General features: G+C 33.7%; 1 protein-coding gene across 1 annotated transcript in view; it reads right to left on the bottom strand.

The window, feature by feature from the left end:
• CWC27 (CWC27 spliceosome associated cyclophilin) overlaps positions 1-12,865 on the bottom strand; it is a 95,505-nt gene that overhangs the window by 24,579 nt on the left and 58,061 nt on the right. The window contains exon 11 of the mRNA XM_041414613.1: positions 4,694-4,791. Coding sequence (XP_041270547.1) covers positions 4,694-4,791 — 98 coding nt within the window. The remainder of the gene's footprint in view (positions 1-4,693; positions 4,792-12,865) is intronic.

The raw sequence follows: 12,865 nt of genomic DNA, 5'->3' as shown, positions 1-12,865 counted from the left end.
GTTGTTTGAAGAGAAAGTAATTATGATTGAATGTTTTGGTGAATTAAAGTAAGAGACCTAAAACACATTCCTGTATTATTTCAGTACATTCCACTTTCAGCTCATCAATATACAGTTTATATTGCATTCTTTTGGAATTGTAAGGGTATGCAGCACTCATTTAAAAAATCTTACTGAGACTGAAATCTTAAAAAGAGAAGTTGTTTTTGCTCCAAACCAAATAAAATCCTCACAAATTATAAAAGAAATTCTAATATGCCATAATATTTGAGGAATTAAAATAGAATTCCAATCAGAAGTTACAAATAGAGAACTTAGAGACACTTTGGATAATTAATAATCAAAACAAATAACTCACTTCTCCCAGAATTAAGGAAAAAAAAATATAGCTTTAAATACTATGTATCTGAAACTTAAAATATAGTTTAGTGTAAAGTAGTGTAAAAATTAATATACCAGAAAAACAATATGAACTAATTTTATGATTGGGAAAGTTAGTAACATAATCTCCTGTATATTATTGATTAGTACTAGCTCTACTTATGTTTTCTACTTAGGTTTTCTTTGCACCTTCAAGAACTGTTGCTATAGCTCTGGCCCGCCTAAGATTCTAAAGAGCCACTGTTTGCCAAGAAGTTAGGTAAGAGTGAGGAAATATTTAGCAACTGTGAACAACTGAATAGATTTGCTTACAGAATGAGCTTCCATGGTTGGACTGATTACTAGATTTTCAGTTTGCTACAATGAAAAATGCAATAGTTCTAGAACAAACTTACTAGTTGATTCAGCAAACTCAAACAATAAAATCTTAAAAGTAATTCCTAGAGGTTCAAAATACTTATCTGAAAGACCAGAACAGATTTGCAAAATAGTATGAACTGGAAGTTTCTAGTAAATGCTTTCTGAACTTTGGTAGGCACATGGTCCTAGTCTAAAATACAGTTAATTTTCAAATGTTGGTGGTACATACTTAAGATTATTACTAAAATCAAAGCTGGTTTACAGTGAGGTTTTGTCCTCTTTTCTTCTGCAGACAGAGAGACAAATGGAAAAAAGTATTCACCTTAGCAGGAAGGGGACTGCTGGGTATTAGGGGATTAAATGTAAAAAAAAAATGTGACCAGTGGGAGAAAACAAAGTTTTGCAAAGATGACAGATGGATACTTTGATACAATGCAGCTCTACTGTATATACTGAAAAAATCTTCATACTTAATGCATTTATGCTGCAAAGCTCTCAAATTATTAAAATTTGGATTTTGTTATTTTCAGAGTGTTCTGAAGGGTGCAAAACCCTACTAAAGTCCCAGACTTCAAGAAAGTATCTTTCCATGTAAGAGAGGGCTTAATTCATTGAGTGTCCCTGACATTACCCAGATTTTAAAATAAAACAGAAATAAAACATAATGTTACACTGGAATCCTCACTTAATTTTGAGAATTTTCTAAATAATTTTCTAAATTTTCATTTTCCACAATAAAAAACAAAGCAGAAAATGCCTCAGTACTACATGCCTCAGTAGAATTCTTACCCTTGAATGTTAGTTTTTACTTTAGTTGTTAGGTTTCCCTGTTCAGACAGTGTTTTACAGCTTTTCTGTCTTCTCATGTATGACAATTAAATTTCATAGTCTTACATGACTATGTAATGAAATTGTAATGACAATTTCATCACATAGTCATGTAAGCAGATTATTCCTCTGCTTACAAAAAATGTTCTAACAAGAAAATCTAAAATATTACTTCCTAAATACTTCTACTGTTTAAAACCAACATATAATTAACTGCGCAGATGCTGTATGTCTGAAGCAGATTTCATTGAAGTACATTCCCAGGTTTACCCTACAGAACTTTGAAAATTTAAAAATATATTTTCTGAATATTTGACCAAGTACTTCAAAATGCTGAACTAATTCAGCACTCAAATGATAGTGTTTGATGTAATTTCTGGCATCACTACAACAAATGTCACATAAAAGAAAAACATCTTATTTAAAGTAAGGTCTTGACAGCAGTCTGGCACTGTCAACAAGACTATTCACAAATTGGAAGACTGGTTATAATCAAACATGTATGGTTTTTTCTCTGACCTCTTGAAACAATGTAAACACTTAAATTTTCACTCTCCAGTCTTTCTTAATTAATCTAATCACCAAATACAGAAATATATTAGGTAAACATAATATGAACAATTTGAAGAAGTGATACTAAATGCGATGCCAATACTAATAAAGATCTGTGCTGTAGACTTAAAATAGATGTTTCATGCTGCAGACCCTTCCTTAGCATCCTCTCAGAACAAGACCCAACCTTGTCAAGTAAGACCTAAGCCTTATTCTCACCGTTCTGTGATCTTCAGTGAAATTCTCCCACTATGGCTGCAAGTTCTGGCTGCAATGTAGTGTTAATTAATCAAGCACAGAATCACACTGATGTGGTTACATAGCCTGTGAACTAACATTTTTCCCTAATCTAGCCAGCTCAAAGACACAGACACAATGCAAGACACAAGGTATATCTGATACAGTATGACAACTCACTCCCCATCCCAAACTCCCCAAGAGGATAGGCAGAGAGCAATGGAAAAATCTACTGCTACTTAAACATCAACTTCCTGATAGAAGTATTTCTAAAATATGTACAATTTCTTACACATAAACTAACGTGTGTGGAATAGGTAAACTATTATATGTTTAGCAGACTGCCTTCCATGTTGAAAGCTCTACTGTACTGATTAAAATTCAGGCCAATAAATGTAAAATAACTAAGTGCTTTTAACTTTGGAGCAAAATTGGTACAACACTTCTGTTAGAGTTCATTATATTAAAGTTTTTCTAAAGTCTATTGTATTATTCCTCAGTTGTAAATTCTGTTTCACAATAAAGGCATGCTTCATTCCTTTGACTTGAGATTTCACCCTTCCATCCCCCCTCCCTAAATAAATTACACTTATCTTCAAGTATCTCCTAATAAAGTTGTCCAAATGGTGTTCTGCTAGTTTTGGGTGGTTTTGTCCATTTTAATTGAATTGTTCATTATCCTTTTTGGTGGTACAATACTTGGAACTGACTGCAATAGTACAACCACACTTTTACAGGTACTGCATTTGCAGCAACAGCCACACAGTGACAGCCACATCAGAGTGTAAATTCATGTTCAGTTTATTTTCTAGTACAAACTTGAAATCTTTCACTACATTTTCATAAATAATTTTATCATTCACTACTTGCATCTCATTTAACATCCTTTTAATTTTACCTTAAATTTTAGAACACATTTATTATTAAAATTTTTGGTTAGGTACTCCACTGACTAGGTCAATAGATATTTCCTGCCATCCATCCTTCTCAACAGGTTCTGGAACAGACCCCTTCCTATCACAAAAAGGAAAGCCAAGATTATTCAAGATTATTTGTGTCATTAGCTGTAACTTGTAGATTTTCAACTAATTTATGGCCTGCCTGCTATTTGTTTCAAAGAAAATAGAAGCCCCTCACCAACTCTGGTATATAAGCTCCCTTTGCTTGAATAGATGGTATCCTTCCAAACTGTACCATAGTAGCAACTACTGCCCAAGTATTACTTTATTCTGTCACTGTAAAGGTGAATTTCCTCAAATTACAAAGTCCACTGACTGGCACAAAAATAGGGATAAGTTTAAGCAATAGTGTAAGAGCTGCCATACATGGCGCTATTCAACATAATTTATCATATATGTATAAAAGGACTACACTTTACCTTTGCTATACATCTACTCACAGTTCTTTTTTTTACAGGCTAGTGACAGCATTCATTCTTTTGCCAGTGAGAGCTTATATTCTAGTGATTACTGGAACATTTTCAGAGTCAGCAATTTTTAACATTTGGTGCCAGATTTCATATACAAAGTCATGATAACGTATTTCTTTACTTTGTCAAAATACTGATCAAGCTCACCTATTATTCAAGAGAGTCCACAAATTTTTCTAAAAATTACGTTGTACTTTCTACCACTCTTGTAAATTGTGTGTTATCTGAATTTTGAAAAAAATAGTTTTATATTTTCTTTCATATTTCTATGGTATTGAGAACTGAACTAAGAATCCACTCTAAAAGTGTGTCTCGCAACCCCAGTGTTTAAAGACAGTTTTTTGTTTCTTCAGTTTGGCTAATAAAGGGTGTTTCATCCTTCTGGACTAAAATGTGCACTTTACATGCTATTATAAATGTAGCAATTTATACACATTTAAAAAGAAACAGAATATAAAAACTGTCTGACAAAGAAGAGGGCAGCTGAAGATCCCATTTTGTTAAGGTTTAAGGAAAATAAATATGGTAGTGACTTTGTGAATTTGAATTCCATCAGTGTCTTAAGATACACTTAAGTTTTAAGTCAGTAGCTTTGAGTTCAAAGTTAGCCACCTGCATTTAAGAATCTTTCCAAGTCAGAAAGTCAAAAAGACCTTGCAAATTAAAGAGCACGGATGTAACTAACGAATACTTAGAAGGAGAAATACTACCTGATTTGAGAACAAATGCTACCTATACAATTTCCTTACGTACTGGCATCATTACATTGCTACCATCCCTAGGGAAAGAAAAAAAAAAAATCTACATTTCAACAATAGTCCACATTTATGTACATTTATAAAACAGAAAACGAAAAAACCCTTTAAAACCAGAACGTTAACTGGAGATCTACACAAAACCTCTTACCTTCTTTGTCTTTGGGTCTTGAAGCTCTTTCTTCTTTTTTGTGCTTTGCTTCCAGCAATTCTCGTTTCAGCTGTCGGGCTTCCTTCCGTAGCTCCTCACTGCAAAGAGAAACATTTACAAGAATATAATCTTCTGAGATGTACAACTACTCAAAAGAAACAGAATCAGTAGATTTTTGATACAAAGGGATGGTACAGACTCACTGGTGCTAAGAACATGGCTTAAAAATCACTTAGGACCTCAGAAAGTCCATATTTTCATTAGCAGGGATAACAAAAGAACATTAACAGACATCTTACTTTAAGACCCCATTAGAAATATGTTAAGGAAATGAATAATAGAACAAGGAATCCTCATTTGAATTTTAACATTCTAGTTAGCGATGAAAAGCACACGAAGAGAATCTGAAAAAGAGGTACTGCCAAATAAATATTCCATATGTTATAAAATTCAGTTTGCTCAAGTAATAAATCTTAGTATTTTTCCTGCACTTTTGGCGGGACAAGCAATGCAGTTGGTCAGTGACAAAGACATGAAACGTATGTAAGCATATATTATTAGATATGAAAATTAATTTAATTCTACAAATACCTAATGGGATAACACTAGAACTAGAAAAAAGAAACTAAAATTTTCAAATCATTGTGCCAATGTCAAACAAAATATTTTTCTTCATAGAACTACAATTTTTAAGGGACCTCTGAAGATCAGACATTCCAGGTTTCTTGTTCAATTGAGGGCCAAATACAGGAGGATGCTGAGAGCACCATCCAGTCAGGTTTTGAATATCCAAAAAGTCTCTGGGCAACTACTTCTTAACCTCCCTCAATGCAAAAAAAGCTCTTCTGTAAATTGAATTTAAATTTTATTTCAGCTCATGCCAATTTGCGACCATCTAATGGTTACCTGTGGAAAAGAACTGAAAATTAGTTCAAATTTTCCTGATAGAATTTGTATTTTGCCCTTTAAAATCTTTTTAGTTTTAAATTAGGTTCTGGCTGATTTAAATTTAATCAAAATAAATTGATCTGCAGAAATTATTACAATGCAGGAATGTGACATGCAAGCATTTTTTCCCTGCAGTCATTTTATGTACCTTAAATTTAATCTGTAATACCACTACTGATTACACCCTTTTCTAAACAAAAGACTTGGAACTGTTGGGTGATGACTACTTTTGATTTTCATTGTCATTTGTATGTATGCACAAATACAGAAAAGCATTTGCAAAAAGCACTTACAAAAAACACTAGCAAAGAAGACTATCACTGTAAAGTTACTCAGCTAACCACATCAGGAGTCTTTATTTTCAACAGCATGGCAGAAGCTGCACTAAGCAAGATTAACAGCTTTTACAAAAAACTACAGTTCTACTTTTCTACCTGAAAATAAAATCATAGGGGAAAAAGAGATAAAGAGAGATTTTTGATTCAAGTATCTCCATTGCTTTTCTATAAACTGGTGTTGAAACTATAAAAAGCTGCATTACAATACTATTATTGTATACTGCAACGTTTTCTTATTGAAGTTGCACAGCAGGAACAACAGATATCAATAAAAAGTTGTATGTTTAAAATACTTAGAGGGACAGACAGTGACAGCAACACAGAGAGAGTGGGTTACAAGTGGCAATTGAGAATAACAGTCTAGCACGTCACAAGTTTCCTCTAAGAGGGACCCACTTACTCTTTCTCTTAGTTAGCTAAACACTATTGCAGCATGAACAATGAACTAGCTAGCAACTATTATTCAGCCCCTCCACACCCTCTTTTTCTCCAGTTGAAAGAAGTTTTTATACAGAACACAGAAAATCTCAACTCTTAGTAAGTCTAACTCCAAAATATTTCTTCAAGACCTTTCTATGGTCACTACTAGGTCAATAAACAACTTTGATACTTGGCTCTTTACAGACTCCACACTTGGCATATTTTTTATTTCTAGGTGACTTTGCCAAATCAGGTTGGTGAGAAAGGCAGTAACTTCATCTTTGATGCCTAGGTCTTTGCATGCAGTATATTTGCATTCAGGTTTCACATAACATAGCTGTTAGTTTGTAATCAATTATGTAAGTGCCTGCTATCCTTGGAAAATTTCTGTTGCTAAAAAAGCACAGCTCTCTGCTCCGTCCTTGTCCCATTGCTCCCTTGATTCCACAGCTACAGCAGGTTCTCCTCTTCCTCTTGCTTCCTGCTTCTTCCTCTTTTTCCAAGTTTCTGTAGCCTGGAAACCTCTACTCTCTACATGCAGAGATACTGCCAGAGCAGATGTAACCTTCCTCTGCAGAAGACTGAAAAGGATCTAACCAAATGGTTCATAACACCAGAATTTTCAGATTCTACTCAGAACAATAAAATGATTATATCCACAAAACTTAGTGATATTCCATTTGAATTTCTGGTTCAGCTGTGCCTTGGTTTGATAGTTCTTACTGTGAACAGTGAACTGATAGGAACTCCAGATGTTAAGAACTGTAAGTACTTAGGTAACTTGTGCTGAAATCTAGTTACACCCTGAAGACACCATGTATGGTGATGGGATCAGCTTTCCTGGTAAACTATCTGAATGCACAATCAAGAAACAACTCCACATTGTTAATTATGGTCACCACTCTGGCTTCTCTTTAGCATATTAATTACTACTCTTTAAAAAGAGCTCTTTTTTAAAGAGAAAGTGTTCTCCTAACGTTCACTTTAACCTCTTCTGTCTAATCCAGAACTCCCTGCAGTATTTCCTTAGTCCTTCTGAAGATGGAATTCGGAATCAGATATACTGATGGGTTTCAGCTTTCCTGCAAGTCTCTGCTGGTGGTGTACTGTGCTCCTAACTCAAAAAGGAACATAAGGTCAACATTGCACTGAACACTAATTTTCCACAATGACTCTCAATTCACCTCTTGGTCATTTCTTTCCAAAATGTCATTCATCTGTTGTACTTTCCTACAGCTGTAAGGCAGTACATGTGCATTTTTGATTTCCAGCTGTAAAACATATCATTTAATTATATTACAAGGATATTTTTTATTGTATTGTGCCAACTTAGGTATTAAATTCAAATTATTTGTAATATTCTGTTGACATGTACTCTATTAATTTCTAATGAGGACTTCTAAAAAATAAAAATAAGAATGTCACTGGCTTTCAAATAAATGCTTGAAACAAACCTACTTGAACTATAAACACTGCAGAAGTTCAGTTATTTCTCTATGTCAAAGACTCAACACTTTCTGAACCTGTATCATAACAATTCCCTGCCTCCAGTTTTCCCAAAAGGCAATACAGTTATGTACTGCCTACAACATCACACTAACTTGCATTAATTTTGCCCTTGGTAATTTCTTTTTCTTATGAAGAGTGTACAAAACCATTCTATTATACCTGGTTAGGTGTGAAGGAAGGCTAACTTGCCTTCATTTCTCTGTATCATACCTACATGATGAAAAAGTAGCTCTGTTCTTTGAATTCTTGTAGTTTTCTAACTTTCATTAAAATGAACACTAGTAAATCAGAAAGCATTACATTTTCACCAAAGTTCTTACACTTAAGTTAGCTAACCCTGGTATCTGAAAATGTTTAATCTTAAAAGATGAGGGAGCAAATGTTTGAGAACAGCCTTACTAAGAAGGACTGGGAGGTGCTCATGGATGAGAACATGAATATGACCCATCAGTGTGCACTCTAAGCCCAGAAAGCCAGCTGTGTCCTGGGCTGCATCAAAAGCAGCATGGCCCCCAGAGAGATGGAGGTTATTTTCTGCAATTATCTTCTTAATAACATATATTCCATACTTCAACTTTCATACATTTATTTATTTATTTATTTATTTATTTATTTATTTTAGATCAGAATAATACCAGTTAATAAGAAATGAAATCAGTTGGAAATTTATAATCAAATATTTTTGATTAAATGGATAAAATTGTTTCCAAGTGCCATGTATTGAAGGTGTTTTTCTGAAAGTAATTAAGGGTCTTCTGCATTTACAAAGCAAATTCATTCAAAAAAGAGAAGTTCTGTATTTGACTTCACTTTGGCAAAAGAAAAGAGAACTGTTTGCAGAAATAAACAGTAATTGTGACTTTGGTATAAGTGACCATACAATCACACTTGCTATGCACAAGTCCAACAACATTCCTCCTTCTCTACATACATAATTAAGCCTCTTTGTAATTGTAGGCTTCTGCACGTACATATATAAACCATAACTACCTGTACTTATTTAAGCATACCAAGTCTCTAACAAATAAAATATATATTAGGTATAGACACAAATAAGACCTAGAGGGTCACAGTATGTTATTCAACTGTGATTTCGGGAAAAGAAAAAGGCTGCATATATTCAAAACTAATTCAGCTATTCCCATCCAGTGATGACAAACCTCAGAAGATGCTAAGATTCATCTGATGCTGTATTCCAACCACAAAGTGCTGGAAAACTTTGCATTCTATGCATTTCCAAATTTACCTCAAGTCCAGTCTAAACTTCCCTACAATTTGGAGTATTCACTACTCCCTCTCTAAACTCCATGTAAGACCCTAGAGAGGCTCAAACTTCTTGAGGTTACCCTAGCACACAGTCATTCACTGATGGTGGAATAACCAATATTAAACAAGACCACAGTCTTTCAAAATGGAAATATTTAGGTGATGGCAAAACAATACCGATAGCCTCAGAGTTAGAGAATTTACTGAGATAAATGTAAATTTATAATGGAGGGACTATTCAGAGACTAAACAAAAGAAAAATCATGGCATCTTCATCACTGGGCCTGGAGTTTTTCTAGAATGCAAGTCATGGTTGAAACAAGAATTAATTCAAGGGAGTGCTGTAGTAATGATTAAATTATTACTTTTGATGGCATAGCATGTTATTTTCCCTTCTTTTTTAGTATTATAATTACATTCCTTATATTTTTTTAAAGACAATTTCCTTCCATTTGCTTTTGCTGTCTTCTCATTCAGTAAGAGTCAAACATCAAAAGTAACATCAAAAAAAATATTACTAATTGGTTATCCTTAAATGGTAACATTATTTAGGAAGTGTTGTTCCAAGTAAGCATATCAGAACAAAGTGAACAACCTAAAATACTCTTATTAATTTTAAAAGCAATTCTAGAGTGTTGTTAATAATAAGTCAAGATTATTACCTGAGTTTAATTTTTACATGAGCAGAATCCTGTAACGTCTTAATAAAATAAAATTATTTAATAATTATTAAAATTATTAAAATTATTAATTGTTGAAGTACTTCAACAATGCTCATGTTAATTTCATATCAGAAGAGATGATTTTAATTCAGTTTAGATAAACCAAACAAAAACCAAGCTACAGTACAATATTATCCTTTCATCATGTAAACTAATAGCCTGGAAGGAAGTCCTGGATTCAATCCCCTCCTAATTACAGGCTGCCACATCTTTCCCCAAATGTATTAATTCCATGAAAAGCACATTTAATGCTCTTGTTCTTATATTTATTAATGATAACTTTCAACATCCATGATTTATATGGAAAGGTTGTTCTAGAACTGACAAGCAGACACCTTAATAATACCAGAGACAATGAGAAAGAAAACAAATTTCTGTTCAGATAACAGCTTTGTTTTCTGCTAGACACTCTTGAAAAATACCTAATATTCTGTCTGAGAGTTCCAATTCTATGTTAAAATACAAATAGTATTTTCAAATAGAGAACCCCAATGATAAAACAAAACAATATAAAATGTCATGTTTGCACAACTAGCTGATTTGCAGAATGCGTGGAAGAATCAAGGTGAATGTTCTGCTCTACGCTGTCAGTTTTGAAGCCTTTTCTGATATTCCCCCTTCTGCTCCTTGGGGTATCTGCGAACATGCAATTCTTGGAATGGATAGCAAATTCCCCATTTGGCATGTACATCTAAGACTTTTCTAGGGTTCAAGAATCTTATTTTTGTCTGGATTGCATTACTGTTCATCTCTGGTACTGCAAGAATTTTACAACTGTAAATATGAGAATAAAAATTATGGATTTCGAATATGCACTTTGTCTCCTTGCCAGACTGGTTTTGCTGTAGAAGTCAGACACATATCTGTCTGTTTTCTGCAAATGGTGTATTGCAAGTGTATCTCAATTAAGATGATCATATAAAAATGGTGGCAGACATATTCAGCAGTCTTGACATTGGAAAACTGTAGATGAAACATTTTAATATAGCTGCTGGGTCCTGTATGGCCACCTGTGTTAACAGTAAGGCTGATAGTTAATGTCATGTTTGACTTTAGCAATAGCTGTTACAGTTTGCAATTAGTACTGCAATTCTGTGTTTTAGAAATAAAATGTTAAAAACTTCTGCACTTAATTAATTTATGGATAATTCACCAGTGTTTATATATTTTACCTAGGAAAGATTTCAATGATGAAATCTAAAAGGACTGGCATGTTTATTAAAGACTACATGGCCAACAGTTACTGTCTTTTCACTACCATAAACCTGAGTGCAAATAGGTGCATCACATCACTAACACTTCAGAAAACTGGCACCCTATTTTAATTATACATACTGAACTGTAAGCTATGTGGTATGTCTGCAGTCCCAATATTGTGCAGTGAATTCTCACAACTGAAACTGATGAAGAATGTTACCATTTGACTCTACTGGGAGAAACTCAGCAAACAACATGGCCCGTAAGCTGAACATTAACTACAAACCTGTGCAAAAATATACCAAAGCAGACGCAATATATTTTATTATGGTTACTAACACAGATGTAGAAGGAAAAAAACCCACAGGTTTCAGGGCACATGAGCTCTTCTTCAGCTAGTTTATTTTTCTTCCACAGTTTGGTTAATAAAAGGTATTAGCTTTCACTATAAACTTTCTTTGCTTACATTGTTCACCCACCAGTTACACTGCCAGAAAATGCAGATGTATGCATTAGGGTATGTATAGAAGCATATATCATATACCACATATCATATATTAAGGCTGATTTTATGCACTATCTGGACCTTCTATGTTCACAGCAGATCCTGGAACAGATAGGAGACTCTAAGTTTTCTCAGTTTAAGATGAAAACGTAACTTTGCTTACTGCAAGATAGTTAACAGCTGTTAAACAAAACAACAAAAAGTGGAGACCAACAGCATCTCTCATCCAGACCAATGCTGTATCTATCTGGATTGCAAATGCCTAGTTTAATGCTTGATATAAGTAGGTTTGCGGTTTGGTTTTTTTCTTTCAGTAACACAGCACATTGCAGATCTGTTGCAATTAAGAGCTTTTCCTCTTACTCTGTCACTTCTGAATGATGGCCTACAGGAGGAATTTTGGGTTTTGTTCCTTACTGTATGATTCTATGACTCTTAAATTTCATCCTATTTCTATAATTCAAGCTTTTGAGATCATACCATTTTGCATTAGGATATTCCTGTCTCATTAACATTACTTTCCAACTTCATAGTATTTACAAGCTTCTGTTAACAAACTGTGGTGGGGTTTTTTTTAGTATTTAAAGCATTACTGAAAACCTGGAATTAGCACTAGCCTTAAATTTGACCCAAAACAATAGCTTTCAACATACTTTACGTTCTCTTTTGACCAACTTCTTGCTTATTTTGCAGTTTGTGTTTTTCTTTTGTATTTCCCTCTCTTTAATTTTAACCATCTCCTCCAGATTAACCCCAAATAAATTTTATCATGAATATGTAGCCTAGAGAAAAGCTTACCACAGCTCAGGAAATACTTAGAGGCTGGTCAATTTATCAGAATCTTTTTTAGTAAGCCAACCCAACATGTTTTTTCTATTAGTCACTAATAAGCATCTTTAATATTCTTATTTTCATATCTAGATCATTGACTTACATTGTTCTACTATCTTAAGCAAACCAAATCTGTAACTCGATATGAAATCTTAGAAGTGGGTTTTACCAGAAAAGTCAAGCAGGTTCTACTATCTTAGATAAAAGTAATAAACCCTTTAGAAGTAGCACGGCTTTACACAAAAAAAAAAAAATCCCAAAAGTATTACTTGCAATGCAAAACTTACAAAAAAATGGACCAGAAATATGAGCAATTAGTGTGACTAGCAAGCAGTAAAATAATTTTTAGAAGAACTTTGCCTCTGTAAATCTAAAGCTAGAGCTGTCAGAATAGATTGTAAAAGATCTTATGTTAGAAAGTGTATTAAAGAGGCGA

The sequence above is a fragment of the Onychostruthus taczanowskii genome, unplaced genomic scaffold (assembly GCF_017590055.1).
Source record: "Onychostruthus taczanowskii isolate IOZ18803 unplaced genomic scaffold, ASM1759005v1 scaffold46, whole genome shotgun sequence".
Lineage (NCBI taxonomy): Eukaryota > Metazoa > Chordata > Aves > Passeriformes > Passeridae > Onychostruthus > Onychostruthus taczanowskii.
This window is presented reverse-complemented; position numbering and strand designations above follow the sequence as displayed.